Source organism: Phaethon lepturus, unplaced genomic scaffold (genome assembly GCF_000687285.1).
Source record: "Phaethon lepturus isolate BGI_N335 unplaced genomic scaffold, ASM68728v1 scaffold11037, whole genome shotgun sequence".
NCBI lineage: Eukaryota > Metazoa > Chordata > Aves > Phaethontiformes > Phaethontidae > Phaethon > Phaethon lepturus.
Window position 1 is genome coordinate 18161 of NW_010549804.1, and position 18496 is coordinate 36656.

The 18496-nt window shown below is 39.0% G+C and overlaps 1 protein-coding gene across 1 annotated transcript in view; it reads left to right on the forward strand.

The window, feature by feature from the left end:
- Window positions 1–17111, forward strand: part of SLC22A15 (solute carrier family 22, member 15) — a 35261-nt gene extending 18150 nt beyond the window's left edge. Inside the window, exons 4-12 of the mRNA XM_010290367.1 lie at window positions 156–320; window positions 1324–1453; window positions 3140–3355; window positions 4674–4814; window positions 5629–5714; window positions 7769–7889; window positions 8844–8916; window positions 13817–14005; window positions 17019–17111. Of these exons, the coding sequence (XP_010288669.1) occupies window positions 156–320; window positions 1324–1453; window positions 3140–3355; window positions 4674–4814; window positions 5629–5714; window positions 7769–7889; window positions 8844–8916; window positions 13817–14005; window positions 17019–17105 (1208 nt within the window). The 3' untranslated portion in view covers window positions 17106–17111. The remainder of the gene's footprint in view (window positions 1–155; window positions 321–1323; window positions 1454–3139; window positions 3356–4673; window positions 4815–5628; window positions 5715–7768; window positions 7890–8843; window positions 8917–13816; window positions 14006–17018) is intronic.
- Window positions 17112–18496: the final 1385 nt, after the last annotated feature.

The following is an 18496-nucleotide window of genomic DNA, read 5'->3' on the forward strand; positions in this document are numbered from 1 at the left end:
TCTGCCCAAGCCTGTGGTATGTAGCAGTGTGTTGTAGTTGTTGACTGTGAATACTTAGGACAGATGCCACTGAATGTCATGTGAAGACACTGATAAATGCTTCTTTTTTTCTTTAGATACTCTTCTGAAATGAAACCTTTTGCCTTGTTTTCCAGGCTTTGCCCTTGACATCTTGTTTGCCATTGCAAATGGATTCTCACCCTCATACGAATTCTTTGCCATCTCTCGCTTCTTGGTAGGGATGATGAATGGTGGGATGTCACTGGTGGCCTTTGTTCTACTGAATGAGTGTGTGGGTACTGCCTACTGGGCATTAGCAGGTAAAAGTTTGAGTGTCAGTGTTTTTATTGTCAGAATCTATAGATTTCAGTCTCACACACCAAAGCTAACACCATAGCAGTTGTGAATTTAAGTCTGCTTGAGGATCTGTGACCAGTCTTTGAGTCCTGCTTTGTTATTATGAACTTTAGACAAGCACAGTAGATGACTTGGGGCCATTCAGATTTCTCCATCACTCAAGTTGACAAAGGTCCAGTTGAAACATCCCCTGTGAATGTTACACAGCTAAATACTCATCCAAGGTTCATCATAACTGAGTTCTAGCCATCAGAATTTTGGACTCTGCCAAGCAGAGCTTAGCGTTTGTATGCTAGATATAAATTCTTTCATTCCTGGCAGTTCTCAAAGAAATCAAAAGTGGGTTTATATGATGGGAAGATGAGACAACTATTGTTTATATGTTTAAAAAAAAAAGTTGTCCCATGTGGTAATCAACCTTAGAATTTAGAACAAAAGGTACAGACACCCTTAACTGTCTTGGTCGCTAGTGTTGAAGCTGTCCTTCAGATGTGATACATATAAATTGTCCCGTTACAGCACTGGAGCCTAACTTACCTAACCTGTGACAAGTGCCAAAGAATTGAGAGTATTTTAAAATGGAATATCTTACAAATCATGAGAGCTACCAATGAATACTATATATTCCTAAAAAATGCCAATTTTCCAATGGCTTGTAGTATTTTTACACATAGAAAGCTCAAACATACTTATATTTGGAATTACAAGACTTAATTGCTTATGGGGCTTTGGGTGAGGAGGATATAGAAGGGTGCTTTTTGTGCTTGTATTGATCTTTGCAATTAGATATAAAACTTCTGCCCTGAATGGGTGAAGGACAGAATATTCTTTGGTCAAATACCTGTGGTTTTACCTGTATTGCTGAGTGAATTTTTCTTAATGAAGTTAGTTTCTGTCTGATCCCATGTGTTGAGAGTTAATGTTCCTTAAAGGAGTGATGATGTTTTGGTTTTCATTGTATATTAGGATCTATTGGTGGCTTGTTCTTTGCTGTGGGAATTGCCCAGTACGCTTTACTAGGCTACTTCATTCGTTCCTGGAGGATGCTGGCTGTTGTGGTTAACCTGGAAGGAACAGTTGTCTTTCTTCTATCTCTGTAAGTTATTTTTTCAAACTGAGTTTCATCAAGATGTCAAAAATAAGAAAATTTTAAAAAACCAAAACCAAACCAAACAAACCCCCAAACAAGTCAAGGTGCTTTTCTGGGGTGGCATGAAATGGTATAACTAACGTATTTCTCTCAAACTCTACCACCCCATTTTCTATGTTATCTTTAAATAGCAGTGTTGTAGTATTTGAAAATGTAAGTGTATATCATATCGTATATGCATTATTACTGTGATGGGAACAATTTCTAGAGTGTAGAAGCACATCCTATTCTTTAACTGTTATATGTAGATGATCTAAACTGTTGTCTAGTATGCTAAAAGACTCTACATGTGTTAAAAGATACAGAAATGTTTTTGTGGTTATATGATAACGTGACGTTTCTCTTACAATTGTGCTTGCACAGAAGGAACAGCATCAAAATTGCATGTGCATACATTCTTAAAGGTGACATGCAAAATTAAAATTGGGCAGCTTCCTTTTTTCAAATGTGATTAAGAAAGAATAGAAGAAGGCTTCTTTACTGAGATAGTAGGGGTTTTGTATTTGTGGACTTCAGCGCTGAAAGCTTTATGATGCAGTGTGCTCTTCTTATATGCTTCCTTACAGCAAAATCTCAGTAACTGAAAGAAGAAAATAACTTTAGCTGCTGTTTAAACTTAAGGCCTTTTTCCTTCCAACTTCTGTTTAACTTCAGTAACTAACTTTTTGACTAAGGCTCTTTGCTAAAGAGTCAACACACCCTTTCAAAGGTAGCATTCGAACTCAGGTTTTAGAGGCTGTTCATGAGGTAAATATCAGAAATGTCATCTCTGCCTTTTCAAAACTTAAAGTGGTGTTTGGGGCCTTTAGAAAAAAAAACTTTCAGATTGATACATAGAGTTTTTTAAGTACTTTATGCTTGGGACTTCAGAGCTGCGCTCAGAGGCCCATCTTACTGTAAGAAACATTTTTTTTTTACTCCAAATTTCACACTGCCTTCATTCCACTTTGCTTAAATTGCTCTGCAGAAAATGCTATCAGATTTTTTTTTTATGATGAGGAAGAAAACATGTTCCTTTCTAAGCTCTTTTCATTTATAAAAGCACATAATCACTTTCCTTTAATTTTAAAGGGAAAAAATGTCACTTCTGGTCAGAGGAAAAAATCTTAAAGCTTCTGGCAAAAGACTGAAGTTTAAATTAGTTTTGGGAATGGAAGTAATAGAAGATTTGTTTTGTAGGCTGTGTTGGAGTTACAGACCTACCACGTGCACAGTGCACATGAGGAGTGAGAGCAGGACCTTTGCACATCCTCTGCCTTCCTGTCTACGGGAGAGAATTTGGGGAAAGCTGGAAAATGAAAAAAGGAAGACAACTAGTTAATGTTACAAAAACATCTTGTGGTTACTTGTAGTAATGTGGTGCCTCCTTAATTCTGAATTATCCTAAGACAGTCCTAATGATACTGTAACTTGTAGTACTGTGTGTATATGTATATACTCAACCTAATTTCTTGGTATTACATTTGACTTGTGTTCCCTTTCCTTTCAACGTGCTTTGTCTCTGTTTCTGTAAGTGAATTCTATACCTGAAGGATTGTTTACTGAATTGTATTTCAGCTTTGTTCCCATAGGCAAGTCCAGCCTCACAGAAGACAAAAATCCTAAAGCTTTCTCTGTGTGTATGTGTTTCAGATTCATTCCAGAGTCCCCTCGCTGGCTCTATTCACAAGGCCGTCTGAATGAAGCAGAAGATGCCCTCTACCTCATTGCAAAGAGGAACCGCAAGCAGAAGTGCACTTTTTCATTAAAACTCCCAGCAGAGAGGAGCTCCAGAGAGGCTGGAAGTTTCTTGGATCTGTTCCGATATAAGATTCTCCTGGGACGCACCTTGATCATGATGTTTACCTGGTACTTGAAATACTTTGTAGGCCCAGCTGTGCTACTGTTGCCTCTTTAAGTCTTTGAGAGAACATACTGCTGAGAATTGGCTTATGCTGCAGATTGTACTTAGTCTCAGCCAGTATTATTAGGGACACTGTACCTAAAAAGGATCCTTGTATTATAGTATTTCCTTTGTGCATTTCTAATATGAAGCCATTTTTACAATCTAGTTCTGAGGTCTTATCTTTGCATTTCTGTTGTGCTTTTTGAGTCTCAGAATAGTTGATAACTATCTCTTGCTTTCTGACCCTCAAAGGCTGCTGAGATTAGTCATGCTGTCCTCTTTGGCCTGGTGCTATGTGTCAGTACTTTTAGTCACATGGATTATTCTTTGTTTTGTGTGTATGTGTAAGGAGCCCATTAGAAGGTGAGTGGCCTACCTTGTCTAATGAGTGTTTATTTTCTTAAGAGAAAGTGCTGCCACTGCTAGCAGTTGCTGTAGTAAGGAGCAGGAGTTACCTCTAGTCACTAGCAGAAATCTGACTCTCCAAAAGTGCATATTTTGTTTCAGATAGCTCTGCTAGGCCTGAGGTCTTTTGCTGCCACTTTGAAATAAACCTTATGTATTACATGGTATGTGAGTCCTCTGGCATTACTGTTCATGCTGTTGCTTTTATAATGCATATATTTGGGAATGATGTATTGATTTAAAAAAAACCAAATGGCATTATTTTGTAAGCAGACAACACAGAGCTGTTTCCTGTTGCTCTTCCAAATTCTTACTGCACAACAGTTGATTCCTGTGTTTCTTAAGTGAGAATTGCTGATTTCCTGCAGAATGAATTAGTGACCTGTTCCTTTCCTTCTCTAAAGACGACAGCCAGTCAGGGCTACAAAAGAAAAGTAAAAAATCAGAATTGGAGAATGAATAAAATTGGACTAGGGTGTAGAAATTAAAAGGCAGAAGTGTCATCTAAACTGTTTGAGAAGGGGTTTACACACAATTGGAAAAGTATGGACCAAAGTGAAACCTGATAAAAACAAAAAGGACAAAGACATAATTTTTCAAGTCAAATAATATAATCATGATCATATTTTAACTTTATTCTGGTTTATGCAGAGTTGTCTTAAGTGTAGTCTTAAGTTTACCTGAAGTCAGGAATTGGCTCTGTGCAGAGACAAAATGGTTTCTTTACCTAGAAAGTGTTGTCCAGTTGTAGAGAAACATTTTAGACCTATTTTCTGAAACACTAAATATAGTTTATAGTATATTGTGCCATGCTAGTGCTTTGATTTGGCAGGCAAAGCAGCAGCTCTGATTTTACTCTTTTTCTGTCTTTTGCAGGTTTGTTTGCAGTTTGGTTTACTATGGTCTTACCCTTAATGTGGGTGACTTAGGTGGAAGTATTTATGCTAACTTAGCCCTTTCAGGGTTGATAGAAATCCCAGCATATCCAATCTGTATTTACTTGATTAACCAAAAATGGTAAGTATGAAATTTATTAACTCATTCAGCGCTTTTTTTGTTATCTTTGAGAAAAATTATAGGTTTACTGTATATTGTATCTCCTAGCTTTGTATCTGTTGTGTGGGGCTTCCTGCTTCAATGTTACTACTTCATTATATTCTTCTGGGAAATGCATTTTTATTTGAAAGTGCCATTGATATATTTTTATTTCAAGTAAGTTTAACTTGTTCTCAGTAGCTCACTTATTAATGAGCTGCCTAAATTTGTCTCAGAGGTGAGGCTGAGCTCCTCTATCAGTTGAACTTGGCTGTGCTGAGTCCACACTAACACAAGATGGCATTCTTCCCACCTCTGTCTTGTAATCCCCATTCTCACTGTTATGTCAGAGCTTTTGCAATTAAACTCAGCTGAAGCTGTCGTGTGGTTTTATGTAGTAGCTGCTGCGTGCACTAGTATGTGAACTGAACTGTTGATTCAGATATTTAGCCTTTTTCTGAGCCATGATACTGTGGACAATGTCTTTCACTTTGTAGAATTCACCTCCCAATCTCTTCTCTACATGTCTCCTGAGAAGTTTTACAAATGTGCACACACAGTGGGAAGCAAATCAAAGTCCTAGAAACTGTCAGCCACTGCATAAAGACTTCTTGATGCTCATTTTGTTAAGAGTGAAGTAGAAGCTTGTTTAAAAACAGTGTGAGAGGAAGTGTTTGAGAGATGGCATTCAGAATTTCCAACTGCAAATAAAGAGGCAACGTGAGTTTAGAGGACTCATTGCTCTGCAAACTACAGATCTAATGCAGAATAAAGCTTTGTTATCCTTGCACATCAGGTTTGGTCGGAAGCGAACATTGAGTGCATTTCTGTTCCTGGGAGGATTGGCTTGTCTTATTGTCATGTTTCTTCCTAAAAAAAAAGGTAAATATTTCCTTTTTTTTCTGGATTATGTGATAAGAAGTTGTAAACACAGCATCCTACAGCCTGAGAATTTGATGGTTGCCAGTAGATGAGGTTCATACCAAATGCAAGTCTTAATTTTTGAAGCCAGAGAAGCTAACTCGCAAAAAGGATAAGCATTCCTAAGACCTTAAGGAAAGCTTTTTAGAAAGACTTGGATTTGAACTTTTGTCTTTGGATTCTGCCCTTTACTTCTGATCACATCAATCACTCCTTCCCAGTGTTTCTGATTTACCCAAGAAACATCATTCTTTGGAGTTATTTCTAGCCAAACGATAGGTCAACATAAATAGTACCTGTGCAACTTATGTGTGTATCTCAAAGTGAAAGACCAATGTCAAAAGGCCCTAAGCATTGAATCTTGGGGCAAGCTTCCATCTTTCCCTCACTGCTCTGTAATCTTCAAGACTGGTGTGATTGTGATATTAATGTGGCCATATAACTTATAGTTCAGAGAGCATTCTGAAAATCTTCTGAAGGAAAGGGTCTTTAAGAAATGTGAAATGAAATGTGTTTTTTGTAAAGACACACTAATGTTCATTTCTTCATTTTCAGATGTTTTTCAAAATGATATAAACAAAATTGCACAGTGAGCGATTTTTCCTTTGAAAACTAGGTACATAAATTCATCTCAGCTTGTAAGATTTGTGCATGTACAACACCTGTTATAAGGAGAGAAAATGCTTCAAACATTTGAAGCATGATTGAAAAAACTTAAGCATTTATGATGAGTGTATGCATAAGTTGGTCTAGATAGCAGTGAACCTAATAGGTAAAACTTTCTTTAAAGGGGTGCAATTGAAGTTTCCAGGAGTATTCCAGGTGGTAGAGCCCAGACGAGTAGTTTTTGCATATCAGTCCAAGTAAAATATATGAAAAGAAAGGGATTTTTTCAGAGGATAGAACTGTGAGAACCCAGGAAACCAGCTGTGTGCTGAACTGCCAAAGTCAGCCAGGAGCTGAGTACCTTAGGAAGTGAAATGGCTAACTGGCCAGAAGCAAGCACCTGTCTCTACTGACCATGACTTGTTCAAAGCAGCAATGGCTTATGCTGTAGCCTTCCTTGATAGGCATTTAACGCGTATTCTGATGTGCCTGGTATAAGCAAATAAGCACTGGCTGTTCTGACAAAACTGAGATGGAGGGGATATTTGGTATAGTTCTTCACAGCACCTTCCTGTCTTTTGTTTTTCTTCCAAAGTAATGATGTTACAAGCATGTTATCATGCTGTGGAATTGACATTGAATAAGGCTTTTTTCACTAAAAGAAAACTTGCTCACTTTTGAAAAATATATCTGTTACTCTTTTCTTCAACATGCTGACAGGACTAGTTTAGTATTTTATTAGTGGTAGACTCAGAAAATGTTGGGGTTTAGTTTCAGCTTTTACTATGTTTATAGGATTTTTATCTTGCATTTCTAAAATTTGATGTTCTAGTAGACCCTTAATGCAGGATTTCGACACTTTAAAGATGTCATCTCTTGTAACACTGAGGACAACGGAAGGAAAACTCAGTTTCTCTCTCTTCTGGTATTGAGCAGTAGTTCCATTCTGTAGTCTCTGGTACTGTTCAGTCATTTAACTCAGTCTTTTTCTATTGGATTATACTTAATAGAATGGAAACGGTTTTGGGCTAGTAGTAAGTCTGCTATGCGTTTAAAATAAATTTTTTCAGGTTTTTTTCATAGTGTGTTACATGGACAGTTTTCTTCTTTGTACAAATTTGATTGTGTGGATAAAGGTAATAAAACCATAGACACAGAATTTAAATTATGTTGATTTCTGCCAGTGCTTCCTGAAAGAAGGCTCCTTGGATTCTCTTGAGTTTTGAGAGTTCTCCTGAAGGTACAGATCACCTCTGGCAAATGCTGCCCTTTAATAGAAAAACACTTGGTTGTTGTAGCAGTTTCTTCAGTAGATTCCTTTTTACTTCGTACTGTTATGTGGTTGAAATTATTATGGGCATGTATTTGAGTGCCTGAAAACTTTACAAGGGTCACATTTTCTTTATCAGATACTGGAGTGTTTGCAGTGGTGAATAGTCGCTCTCTGTCTTTGCTGGGGAAACTGACAATCAGTGCTGCATTTAACATTGTCTACATCTACACATCAGAACTTTATCCCACAGTGATCAGGTAACACGAGTTAATTTTATGGTCTTCATTTTTCTGATTCTCTTACCTGATCACCTTTTATTGTCTCTTACGTACTTTTTTTCTATTAACTATACCTTTTCATTTGAGATTTTCAGTTATGTATAATGATTATCTGTAGTTTTATATGCTAAATTTCTTCCCTTTTCTTCTTCTCACTCCCACTTCCCTCAAATTTGCAGTGTTCTCTTCAGACTAACCATATTTTTTATATAATAGTAAAATAGTCATTTGGCTGCTTTGTGTGCTTACAGCCCTCTCCACTAATGAGGATAACAATAGTTTTGATGATACTTCTTTAATGGGTGATATCTGACTTTTTCAGTACTCTTTAAACCAGAGAACTCTATTAATCATTCATACTTGCTTAACCAGCAACACTGAAGATGACTTGGTCAATAAGCTTTGTAAAATTGATGCTTCATAGGCCATATGTAAGCACTAGTAAGGTTTCACTCACTAGAGGCAGAAGTACCTTGTGCTTGTGCTGACAGAGTAGACAAGCAACTATCATATGGGTGCAATTTTTAATAGATATTTTAACCAGGTATTACTGCTGATGATCAGCCACCAGTGAAACTATACTGTGGTGTTTTTCATGAGTGGGCAAATCTCCTGATAAATAGGATTTGGATAAAAGGATTTAGCCAAAGTTTCAGGCAGAAACATTATACGTTAATTGAAATCACACTTTTTTCTCTCTGTGTGTATGTATATAAGAATTCTGAACATGCAGAGGACTTTTTGCTTCTCTTTAAGCACAAAGCATGTTTTAATTCCTATCTTGATACTTTCAGTTACATTTGCCTTTTCTTTGCCAGTTAATGTGGTCAGGGTCATGACAGATATTTTTTTTTTTCTTGCTCAATAGCACTTCTCAAAAGTTATAATTTCTCCTATGCAAATGTCACTGATAAATGATTTTTGTTTTGTTAGGAATGTTGGAATGGGTGCCTGCTCCATGTTTTCCCGTGTTGGTGGAATCATTGCTCCTTTCGTCCCTTCATTGGTTTGTCTCAATTTCTCACTGTTCTGTATATTTTTGTGGCTCTAATCTGTCAGAGGCTTACAGAGGTGGGAATATTTTGGATAAAACATGTATATAAACTATGTAAATTGGATGTCTTAACAGTATCGTGGTAGGCCAAAGGCACTGTGATATAATCTGTGTAGTTAGACAAAAACTGAATATCATTTAGCCCTATAAGAATTTTGGGATTTAGCTAGTGGACTTTAGCAATACGGTAGTTTCAAAATACCAAGATAGTGATACCCAATTTTAAACCCTAAGCGAGCAATAGCAAAAAACCTACATAGTTAAAAGATCTACTCCACTAAGATAAAGCATAAGAGCTCAATAACTCATACTTCTGAGAAGAAATTAGTTTTACCATCAGTGCACTTTATTGAATATCCATGGATTGTAACTATCAGCAAAGCGGTTTATCTTTCAATGAATGAAGATGATGTTGTGGAGATCTGATATACCAGCAAGGCTTTTGAGCACAAACTTCACAGAAGTCTGTCAAGGCAAAGAAATTCTGAAGAACGAAACATGGGGATGATACTGTCATTTTCCTCTGTTCATAGTCTTATGTGTATGCAGGTAGAATAGTGTGCCTGTTTGTTTCATACAAACTGCTTGTGCAGGTCAAGTGACAATTCCTTTAATGTTACAAACTTCATCTGGATTAACTTTCCTCTCTGCCATTTGCCATCTTATGTCATGCAGAAGGCTAGCGAAAGGGCAGAAGAGCATAGTGAGCCTTTTAATCTGAAGAATGAAACATGGGGTAGATGAGAATGTGAGCACCTCTTGGGTACAACAGACAAAGCCAAGACTGGTGCAAATCTCCCAGGTAGATTTAATAGGCAGCTCTTATGTAACAGGTGAGGCATCTATTATGTTGTAACTAGCAGAGATTTGGCACTACAGGAGACGGAAGTCTTGGATCATGTTTGAAGGAGTCCCATGAAAGTGAAAATAGCTCTGTTTAAAAAAAAAAAAAAAAAAAAAACCACAAACAAACATTGATTTGAAGAAGGAATTAGGTATTTTTGTGTTTTGGAATTTCTTCAGCTATTGCATTTTTCAGTAACTTTTGTCTGGGAATCTTATAAAAAGGGTGAGATAAGAGATGAAGTGTTGCTCTTCTATTTGATCACAGCCTGTTATTAATTTAGAATTGTTCTTTACTATACAAAGTGAGTTTTTGAAACAAACAGCTAAACTCTTGCCTTTTAAATGAGCCTGCTTTACTGGTCATTTGAAAGTGAATGTACACAATTTGGAGCTATATTGTAGATTACTCATATTTTTGCACGCACCTTTCCCCAGTGTAGTTTTGCTTGTAACAGGACATGTGAAAACAGGAACAGGCATCAAAGGAGTATAAACATGGCTTAGGCTGTCAGGGATGATGACAGGAAGGTCAAAGCTCAGATGAAGCTAAAACTAGCAAGAAATATAAATAGGGATTCTGTCAGCTAAGGGAAATCTAGAGAAAGTTTAGCCTGTTGTTGAATGGGATGGATGACCTATTGTGGATGAGATGGAATAAGCTGAAATACTTAACACTTTTGCTTTAGTCTTCATAGGCAAAGCCTGACCTCAAGACTCTGTGCATATCAGCACAGTTGAGGAGGCAGAGGGCCAGTAAACAGTGGAGGAGCAATAGGTTCAAGAACACTTAAAGCAGAAAGCTTTCCATTCCATGGGATAGGATTCCCTAAGAGGTGGTGAAAGAGCTGGCTGTGATAGTGAGGCAAGTGTCCATCTGTGATTAACCATTGATGTAAAGAAAGGTCACTGATAACTGGGGGGGAAAAAGCTAATGCTATGTGTGTCTGTAAGATCAGGATGTCGATCCAGGGAGTTACAGACTGAGCAACTCAAACTCAGTCTCATGGGACATGACCTTTCAGAGTGTGTTTCTGAGCATGTGAAGGTCAAGAAGGTAACTGAGATCAGTAAATATGAATTTACTAAGGACAGTTCATTCTCAGCCAGTTTTATTTGATGGTCAGCCATTTCCTCACCCATATTACCCTCTGTGGTGAAAGGGAGGAGAGTAGGAAAAGTTTTTGTAAAGCTTTTGACACTATCACAGCATTCTTGTTTGGAAGCTGAGGAAGTATGTCCCCTGTGAAAGGAATATTAGATTTGAATGTTCCATGGACCACCGGGCTGAAAAGGATAGTGACAGGCTCAGTATTTGTTGGCTGGTGACAAGTGGAAGATAAGACAGAATACATCCTCGTATTTAGAGAATGCAAAATGAGGAGTGATCGACACACCAAATAGTAGATCTTTAATCCAGTGGGACCTTTTGAGCCAACAGAAATCCCATGAAGGCCAACAAGAAGAATAAAATTCTATTTCTCGTGTGGACTAATTACATGGTCGGTACAGGCTGGGAACCAACTGGCTGAGTAGCAGCCTGGCTGGAAGAGACCTGGGGATGACAATGGATGACAAGTTAAATGGGAGCTAGCAGTGTCCTCTCGTCACAAACAGGCAAACTTCACACTGAGCTAAATCAGGCCAAATTCAGTATGTGGCCCACAGATTGAGTTCCCTCCCAGTTCTAGAGGGATGTTCAAAAATCTGGGGAGGGTCCAGTGGAGGGTAGCCAAGGTGGTCAGGGGCCTAGAACACATGGCTTCACATGAAAGCTTGAGGGAATATTGCACCTTTGATCTTCCCAGTAGTGTGGAACAGTTCAGCACTTGGGGGTTAGATAGAAAATTTGGAAAATATTCTGAGGCTTAATGGAGCCCTGGAACAGTCCACTCAGAGGTGGGGGGAATCTCCATCCTTGGAGGTTTTTTCAATAGTTGGTTACACAAAGCTATGATTGACCTGATCTAGTGTTGGCTGTAGTCGTGCTTAGAGTAGGTGGTTGGCATAGGTGACCTCAAGAGATCTCTTCTAACCAGCATGTCTGTGATTCTGTGATACCTCTTTCTTACTACAAAGTGATGCTGTATGTATTAAGAAGTAGAATCATAGAATGGTTTGGTTTGGAAGGGACCTTAAAGATAATTTAACTCCTACCCCTCTGCCATGGGCAGGGACACCTTCCACTAGACCAGGTTGCTCAAAGACCTGTCCAACCTGGCCTTGAACACTTCCAGGGATGGGGCATCCACAACTTCTCTGGGCAACCTGTTCCACTGTCTCACCAACCTCATAGTGAAAAATTTCTTCTTTATATCTAATCTAAATCTACCCTTTTTCAGTTTAAAACCATTACCCCTTGTCCTATCACCACATGCTCTTGTAAAAAGTCCCTCTCCAGCTTTTTTGTAAGCCCCCTTCAGTTACTGGAAGGCTGCTATAAGGTCTCCCCAGACCCTTCTCTTCTCTAGGCTTCAACAACCCCAACTCTCTCAGCCAGTCTTCATAGGACAGGTGCTCCAGCCCTCTGATCATGTTCATGGCCCTCTTCTGGACTTGCTTCAACAGGCGAGGGGGCCCCAGAACTGGTTGCAGTACTCCAGGTGAGAGCAGAGAGGGAGAATCACCTCCCTTGACCTGCTGGTCACGCTGCTTTTGCAGCCTAGGATATGGTTGGCTTTCTGGGCTGCAAGCGCACATTGCAGGCTCATGTTGAGCTTCTTATCAACCAAAACCCCTGCGTCCTTCTCAGGGCTGCTCTCAATCCATTATCTGCCCAGCCTGTATTTGTGCTGGGGATTGCCCTGCCCCATGTGCAGGACCTTGTAGTTGGCCTCGTTGAACTTCATGTGGTTTGCATGGGCTCACCTCTCAAGCCTGTCAAGGCCCCTTCCCTCCAGTATGTTGACCACATGACTGGTGTCGTTGACAAACTTGCTGAGGGTACATTCAATCCCACTGTCCATGTCACCAACAAAGATGTTCATGGCCCTCTTCTGGACTTGCTTCAACAGCACCGGTACTAATACTGACCCCTGAGGAATGCCACTTGTCACTGGTCTCCACTTGGATATCTATCCTTGACCACGGTTACTTGAGTGCAACCATCCAGCCAATTCCATATCCACTGAGTGGTCCATCCATCAAATCTGTCTCTCCTATTTAGAGACAAGGATGGGACAGTGTCAAATGCTTTGCCTAAGTCCAGGTAGATGATGTCAGTTGCTCTTCCCTTATCCACCAAAGCTGTAACCCTGTTGTAGAAGGCCACCAAATTTGTCAGTCATAATTTGCCCTTAGTGAAGCCATGTTGGCTGTCACCAATCATCTCTTTATTTTCCATGTGCCTTAGCATAGTTTCCTGGAGGATTTGCTTTGCGATCTTGCTGGGCACAGAGGTGAGACTGACTGGCTTGTGGTTCCCTGGGCCTTTCTTTTTTCCCTTTTTAAAAATGAGGGTTATGTTTCCCCTTTTCCAGTCAATGGGAATTTCACCTGACTGCCACAACTTCTCAAGTATAGTGGCATAGCAGCTTCCTCTGCCAGTTCCCTCAGGACCCATAGATGCACCTCATTGGGCCCCATGGACTTGTGTACCTTCAGGTTCCTTAGATGGTCTTGAACCCAATCTTCTCTTACAGTGGGTGGTTCTTCATTCTCCCAGTCCCTGCCTTTGCCTTCTGCAACTTGGGCAGTGTGGCTTGAGCACTTGCCAGTGAAGACTGAGTCAGTCATTGAGAGTACATATGTTATAGACAGGAATTGAGTATAAATTCAGCAAGCATTTCTTTTAAAGTCCATACCAAAATCTGTATGGATCTAATAGTATTGATAAGATACAATTGACAATATTGGTTAAAAAAAGAAACAGTGGGATTGGTAACTTATGCTAAATAATGAACACAAACACTTGCCAGATGGAATGGTTGTAAAAGTTAAGTGCTTTAATATACAAGTATGAACTAGAAAGAGCTAATCTCAACCTAACTCTCTCTGTTCTTTTTTCCAGAAGTCTGTACAGTGGTCTCTGCCTTACATTGTGTTTGGAGCGACTGGTCTTTTGTCTGGGCTCTTAAGTTTATTGTTGCCAGAGACCTTAAACAGCCCTTTGCTGGAAACTATTTCAGACCTGCAGGTATGCTCATACTGGAGGCTGGGTGATGAAGCCATGTCATTGCAAGCACTAGATGGCTCACAGGTATAAATTTTTTTCCCTAGTACTTTTGTGTTTATTTCAGCTGTCATCTTGAATATGCCACTCTAAATAGATTAGGATAGTGATTCTTGGCCTGTGAAGGACAGGCCCCAAGGAGATAGAAAAGATAGTTTAGTAACCTTACTGTCGTGTCTGAAGTGTTGTCTTGAAATGCAGGCTGAAACATGGGTGTGTTAATTCATTCCTTCAAGGCCAAAAGTTTACAATCTTCCTTTAGGATAAATGACACGGTGATGTCTGTGGCTCTCTAACCTCTAAGATGGATTGCTGCAGCATGCTTCATGCAAAGCCAGCCATTGAAGTTTGAGAAACCTTAGACATTAAAGAAAACAGAAGCCTGTTTATGAAGGGCTGTTCTCAAAGGCAGTACACTGCAATGTCAATTGTTAAGTCTATCCTAGAGAGTCTTTGAATGGGTTAAAGCTATACTGACCTCTGAGATATGTCCCACTGTTGATTCTGGGAAATGAGATTCATTGCGAATGTCGGAACTACAAAACTCTGAGGCATAAGCATAAATAAATGTGTAAGCAGGATGTTTTTCAGTGAGGTTTCCTTGAATGTTGTTTTTTCATACCACTTTACTTAATTTTGTCAAACTCCTGGACCACTCTTGAGGTGCGTACATCTTCCAGTTGTGTGGAAGCTTTTTTATATGGCTGCTCCTCCTGTGAATGGAGTGGGATTGGAGAGAAGTAGCTAGAGAGCTGGAAGTGGGTGTTTGAATTTGTGTAAAGTTTTAACGTTTAAATCCTGGTCCTAAAATTAAGTATCGATGGACTAGTAAAAATTGAAAAAGTGGTCAGAAGACTTGAAGGAAAACTCATAACAAAAAAATGTTAGTTGTCTCATTAGGCTGAGATGAGACAGGATTCTTATAACATGTTTTACTTACATTTGATTAACTTTTGGTCATGCAGTCTGAGATTCACAGGTAGTCATAAACTTACTTTCATAAAAGGGAGGCAGGGTAACATTTCTAGAATGACAACAGTTGCTCCCTTTCAAAGGCTTCAACATGGTGCTTTGTTTACCAATTTTAGCTGTAATAATTCTTGACAGGACAGGACAGTTTAGTGACAAAAGCACCCTTGAAGAAAGCTTGAAAGAGGCAGCCCTGTAACAATTTTATACTTTAGGTACTTTACATGCACATGTTATAAAAATTTTTAACCATACTGGATAATGTGTCATGGCACCACATTCTTGCTGGCTAGATAAATCCATCGTATACATTTAAATCAAGTTTACACCAGCTGTTATTTTGGTAATTACATCATTATTACACCTTAACTGCACAGATGGCTTACAAAAACAATGCTAGCAAACAGTGCAGGTGTTATAACTTAGAGTGGGGGAAAGTCACATTTTTATTTTCTTTTCTAACCAAGTAGGGTCAGTATTGCCCTTTGGAGTGACAAGTATTGTCTGCCTATCAGTATTTGTACAACTTGATTCACTTATGTCAAGCAGTCTTCTCAGGTCTCAGTCTTCCCTGTTTGCACTTCTGCAGGCTTCTTAAAAATCCCAAGCTGAACAGGATCCACAAAAGAAAAAAAAAATTGAGAATGTTCTTCAGGAACACTTTCCCCAGATGGATTAAAATTATTGAATCCAAAGGAAAAAGTTGTTGGTTCAGGCCTGAAGTAATCCTGTTACAACTTCACTGAAGTATCTGGAATGTCTGTGACACATTAGGGGTTTATTTTAAAGCTCACAAAAAAAGTGCTGATAAAATGGAAAATGTCTTAAACATTAACCCTATTTGACAAGGCCATGGAGAGGCCTTACAAAGCTGCTGTAAGAAAGATGTAGAATTTATTTGGCATACTCTGAATTCCCCCTGTGGAATCTATTGTCCTTTTGTACCACTTTCAGGATAACTAACACGCATTCTGGTTGCCCAGAATGGAGGTTTAGTACCTGTTAACATACATGAATGTGATATTCAAGTTGGACAGCATGCAGTGATAGCCTGACTTTCCTCAAATAATTTTAGAAATCCAGAAAAAAGCATAACATGATTTGCTTTATCTTCTGACAGGTCTTAGTGCTCAAACTGTTTGAAATTCCTTTGCAGTTAACGCTTACTGCTGTAGCAAAAGAAGACAGGTCTAAAGCTACAGATTTTGCTTGCATGCTACTGTCAATCAGGAACACGATTCCCACTTCTCTGTTTTTTACCCTCTTTGCATACGACTAGGCAGGCAGAAGTCTTAGAGTAGATGCAAGCATACTGGAAAAAATCCTAAATACTCAAGCTAGATGGAGTTTATACTGTCAAGAAAATCTTTTGAACTGCAATAACTTGCATCGGTTCCGTGGAAAAATGCTACACCAGCCAAATAAAAATCAATTAGCTGTAATAGCTGACTTTAGTTTGGGTATATGATATAAATTATGTTGTTGAAAGGACTCTGCTGGAGTAGGTATGTCTATAGTAGAAAGTTTACCACTTCATATGGTCAGAAAGTAAAGGTTTTTTTCCCCTTTTCTGTAACACATTTAATATTGCAGGGGGATCTTTTTAATTAAACTTGCATAGGAAAATGCCCATGCTAAGCATGGAAAAGTAATAATTCAGGGTGGAGAAGCTTTGACCTAATCAAGTAACCTGTGTGTTCTGAGCCCCTGTTTCCAGTAGCTTACCACAGAGTAGGGACCTTAGACTTACATTGGGAAAGCTGAGTAGATTATCACTTCAGAACATTCTAGCCCGTCTCTCTCCTGCATGTATTCTCGAGTGTACTGGAGCAGAGAAAGTCCATCCAACTAGAAGCCGATCTCTTTTAAAGAGGTTTTCGAGAACCAAGGACACAAAAGACATTATGTGAATTAAGATTTCTTTACAAAGTTTTAAGATAGTGATTTGACCGGTCTTTTCTTTCTTTTTCTCTACCAGCATTCCAACAGAGGTGTAATGGTTCATGCTTATGTATTTTGAGATTGACCTTGTGGCTTCTGCACTAACCAGTGACTTCATTTTTATTTCTAGTCTGGAGACAAAGACAGCTCTGCAGGGAGTGGAAGTGAAGATGAGGAGTTTTATGATGCTGATGAAGAGACTCATATGATCAAGTAATGAAAAGAAGAAATGCTGGCCTATTTTATGCCTTTTCTTACTTGTTCAGTCTGTCCAGCTGTAAGACGAGTACTGAGGACCTCGCCTGTCAGGGAATGTATTTGGGCAAGTGCCTGTGTTTTTCCTGACTAGGAGAGGGGTTTGAGTATTGTTCAGACTAATTACACCACTGATGCTCTCTATGCGAGAGCTGTTCAAATTCTTGTGGTTCAGAATGATGGTGCACAGACAGCACTTGAAGCCAGGTGAGTCAGCGAGGGTGGGATCATGTATTTCTGAAGCCTAGGAAATTACCTAGGCTTAGACAGATTTGGAGAGATATCAATGAACGTTCGTATTTTATTTTTAAGGTGGTTGATTTTGATTCAGTATGAATCGATAAACTTGAAAGAATCCACTGTTTTTTTTCTGTAGAGTGAAAGTGGTCACACACACACAGAATGTGCTCTGTGCTGCTCCAGTGGGAACAAACTCCTGAAATTGTATGTTAAAATAGCTTCTGCATATTGAATAGGAGAGAGGCAACTATGAACATAAGGTTTCTCTCTGGGCACACAGACACCTGTATAGAGTTACAGGGTGCAGCTGGTTAGTCATGAGCTGTGCATTAACTTAGTGCTAATGGCAGGCTGGGAGGGAGGACTACAGAAAAGAGCAACCACAAAGCCTGCAGGTGTAAAGGACATTACTGATATTTTTTCTTTTTATCCACCAGGCATTTTCTTGGGCTATCTTATACATTTGCCACATGTTCCACCCATTTCAGCACGGCTGTTTATAGCTTTGCCTACTTTTATCTTGTCCTCACTTTGCCATAAATATTGAAGCTTGGCAACTTCTCTGTGCAGTGAAATCATTCTGTGAAGGGTATAATTTCATGAGTGGGACATATGCGAGGTATTTATCACATTGTGTGAGGTGTGTGTTAGAATATGTAACTCATTTTTGTGGACCTATCTGTGTCTTTATTTCTGGAAGAAACTGAACTCTGAAGTGGTAAGAGGAACTATGGGTTGCTGTTACATTTTTGGGATTATTGCCAGGAAGCTGCTAGTATTTATTTGTGTGTAGATAAAGTTCTCCTTTTTTTTTTTTTTTTAAAAAGGGCAAACCTATTGAGACAGCATTTGGTTACTTGATGATGTTTCTTAACCAGATGCTTGCTCAAACACTTGGTTACTTGACCTTAAGACAACTTCATTCTCCTGTTTACACTGAACTTTCTCTAAGTGCTTCATTAGAAGGATGTAGAATCTTGAAATCTGAAACATGAACGCATGAAATGTTCCAACTACAAAAAAGTGAGGCCTTGCAAGGATTCAGTTTTCCTGAGTATATCATTTTAGTCCTCTAACCTGTGGCTCTCTAAGACTGATTTCCATAAAATACTG